This window comes from Eurypyga helias, unplaced genomic scaffold, assembly GCF_000690775.1.
Source record: "Eurypyga helias isolate BGI_N326 unplaced genomic scaffold, ASM69077v1 scaffold26644, whole genome shotgun sequence".
Taxonomy (NCBI): Eukaryota; Metazoa; Chordata; class Aves; order Eurypygiformes; family Eurypygidae; genus Eurypyga; species Eurypyga helias.
The window spans coordinates 10,566-13,821 of NW_010247243.1; the positions used below are offsets into that span (position 1 = coordinate 10,566).

The following is a 3,256-nucleotide window of genomic DNA, read 5'->3' on the forward strand; positions in this document are numbered from 1 at the left end:
AGACCCGGCCCGTGTCCGTGGTGGAAGGCTGGGGGGGTGACACGGGTGAAAGGCAGCCCCCCCTGCTGCGGGGGTCACAGCCACGGGGGACAGGTGGCAGTGATACCCTGGGTGGGGGGGCCAAGGGGGTGCCGGGCTCCGGCATCCCACCAGGGGGCAGCACGAAGCCGTGGATGGGACCAGAGATGGGGGTCCCCATTCCTCCTCCTGCTCCCGGTCCCCTGCGCATCAGCCACCCCCTCCACCCACCCGCCTCGCCCCGGGGGTCTGTCCCCTCAACCCACGGCGTCGGCAGAGAAGGTCCCACCGTCTCCCAGGCGCTGACCCCTGTGCGTGTCCCCCCCCTCAGACCTAGGGTCGCCACGCAGGGACAGCATGGGGCCTCACCTCCACCAGCTGCATGAGGTTTTCGAAGTAGACCTCCTCGTCGATGCTCAGCTTGCTGGAGGAGTAGATAATGCGATAGTGCTCCACCTTCCCCTCGCAGCTGACGCACAGCGTGTAGTCCCCGGGGTAGTTGGTGCTCTCCCGCACCAGGAAAAGCCCTGTCTCGGGTGGGTACAGCAGCCTCTCCGCCTGCTCCCGTGTGATCTTCCCGTGAAACCACCTGTGATGGGGCAGGGGATGCGCTAGCCGAATGGTCGGACCCCCATGGGGCAGGGTATGGGGGTGACAGGGACATGGGACAGCCCTCACCCCTGCCTGCGTGGGGCCAGCTCGCCCATGCTCCCCCTTGCTTCCCCCATCCACCCCACACACACCTCCTGCTACAGCATCCTGCTCCCCAACCTGGGACTCAGCCTCCCCACACACCCTTGGGGGCTTCCTCCCCATGGCAGCCCCGGCTCCTTCAGACTGGGGGTCATCGGTGGCTCTGAGATGCAGCAGGGACACCAGAATTATCCACCCATGGGTATGGAGAGTAGGGGGCTACACGGAAGCTGGGGGAGGACTTTTTACAAGGGCCTGTAGTGACAGGACAAGGGGTAACGGGGTTAAATTGAATGTGGGGAGGTTTAGATTAGATATCAGGAAGAAATTCTTCCTGGAGAGGGTGGTGAGGCACTGGAACAGGTTTCCCAGAGAAGCTGTGGATGCCCCATCCCTGGAAGTGTTCAAGGCCAGGCTGGATGAGGCTTGGAGCAACCTGGTCTAGTGTAAGGATACTCACGGCATGAGGCTGAGCTTGATGCCAGCTTTCACTCCTTCCCGCTTCTGCACGTAGTTAGCAGGGATGATGCCCTCCCGGCCCACCTTGTTCTTTGCCTTGTACCAGTTGGGGTCCTGTGGGGACAGCAGAGGTGTCACAACAAGCCTGTGGCCCCCAGAGATGGCAACATCCCACAGAAGCAGCCCACGGGAGTGTCAGCACTGCCCCTCCTTTCCCAGGCAGCTGCCTGCATGTCCCCAAGCACCCTGACAGCCCCTGCTTGCCTGCAGGCAGGATGGGGTGGGCAGGGGACAGCCACGAAGCCTGGGGTCGGTGCTGGGGTCAGCAAATCCTTATGCTGATGGCCCCATGGGGGTCACTGCGATACCCCCTCCCAGACTGCTGCTTAGCCTGGAGCCCTCCAACCCACAGACCCTCTCTTTTTCTCCTCCAGCACCAAGCACAGCACCACTCCCTAATCAGGAGCCTCTCCCCTCCCTCCTCCACCTCCCAGGAGGCACTTGAGACTCATTTTGGAGAAATCTTAACTAACGAGGCCATGGATTAATTAACTGAATGCGTGGCCCGATTCCTGCCCTGCTGGCACCGAGGGACATCCGGGGGGACAGAGGGTCCCACGTGGGATGCAGGGATGCTCCCGGCATCCCGTGGAAATTCCAGCACAGAGGGTGGTGGCAGCAGCCTGGGGGGCCCGTGGGGAGGCGATGGCCTTACCTTGGTGACAGCGACAATGGTAAGGACGTCTCCTTTGCTGAAGGGCAGGTCCTGCTCAGCGGTACCATGGAAGTTGTACTTGGCGATACATTCTGTACCGGATGGCCAAACGGCCTGGTTGGTGAGAGAGGGATGGCATCAGAGCTTGGCTGGGCACGTCTCCCACCCCGGGTCTCCCCCCCAACACATGGGGACACACCAACCCCAGGCATGTGGGGCTCCCGTTCCTCTGATGTAAACCCAAACGGGATCCACTTAAACCAGGAGCAGTCTGGGGGAGGTGGGGCAGCACTGGGAGCTCTGACTGCTTTTCAGCTGGGATGGGGACAGGGAAGGGGGGGAACACACACAAAACTGCGGGGCCCGCAGCGCTGGGCTTCTGCAGGGGCACAGGGAGAAGCTGAGCTCCTCCTCAGCTCCACAGCCATCTCTGAAGCAGATGGAGAGGCCGGAGAGCCTGCTCCATCCCTGTCTCTCTTCTCTGCCAGACACTTACCTGCATCCCTGACATCTTCTCAGGAGGTTGGCAGGCTTGTATCTCACAGGGGGGACACGCCACTTGGTACCATGAGACCTGCAGCGCAAAAGGACGACTGAGAACCAGGCAAGGCAGGGAGGCTCTATAAGGATGGAGCAGAGGGAGCAGCCCTGCCAAAGGATGCTCCCCGGGCCACGCAAACATCTCTTTCACCACCAAGAAGGGAACGGGTCCTGTCTGAGGCACTGCTTCCAAAACGTCCCCAGACCGATGTGACAGTGGGAGTTCTGGGTCTGCTCAGCCCCCCTGCAGCCAGGGGCCGAACCAGCACGGAGCTGCTCACCCGGATTATAAGGCATTTGCACGGATACAGCTTCTTAAAAGCAGAGATTTTACGTGCTGCGTGGCCACCGCAGCATCTGCATCGACGATTCAAGGGAAAAAACAGCGCGGCACAGAGGGACAGCGATGCCTGGGGGTGGGCAGGGAGCAGAGATGACCCCCCAGAGCAGCTGAAGCCCGTTCCCCACCCCAGGGTAGTTATTGCACTGTGGCAGCCAACTGGGAATCAGTAATGAGAAGCTTCAAACCCTCTGCCCGGCACATGCAGGACTCCCTCTGCCTTGCAAAATTCCCCCAGTCCCATCCTGCAAAGCTTCCTCCACCCATCTCCAAGGGCTGCCAGACAGGCAGTTCATGCTCCCTGCTGCACCAAGGGGTCAACTGAGGCACGGGTGACAAGGTAATCCAGCGAGGAGCAGCTCCCCCAAGCCCCAGGCTCATGCCACGGCGAGCATCCTGGTCCCCTCCCCAGCAGCGCCAAGGGCTACACAGCTGGAGCCCCACTCTCCCACGGTGCCTGGTGACCCACACGTGGAAACATCCAGCCCTGG

The 3,256-nt window shown here is 61.6% G+C and overlaps 1 protein-coding gene across 1 annotated transcript in view; it reads right to left on the bottom strand.

The window, feature by feature from the left end:
• CSK (c-src tyrosine kinase) overlaps window positions 1-2,457 on the bottom strand; it is a 4,591-nt gene extending 2,134 nt beyond the window's left edge. Inside the window, exons 1-4 of the mRNA XM_010150682.1 lie at window positions 2,382-2,457; window positions 1,886-1,999; window positions 1,172-1,284; window positions 388-607 (exon numbers count right to left, since the gene is read on the bottom strand). Coding sequence (XP_010148984.1) covers window positions 388-607; window positions 1,172-1,284; window positions 1,886-1,999; window positions 2,382-2,396 — 462 coding nt within the window. The 5' untranslated portion in view covers window positions 2,397-2,457. The remainder of the gene's footprint in view (window positions 1-387; window positions 608-1,171; window positions 1,285-1,885; window positions 2,000-2,381) is intronic.
• Window positions 2,458-3,256: the final 799 nt, after the last annotated feature.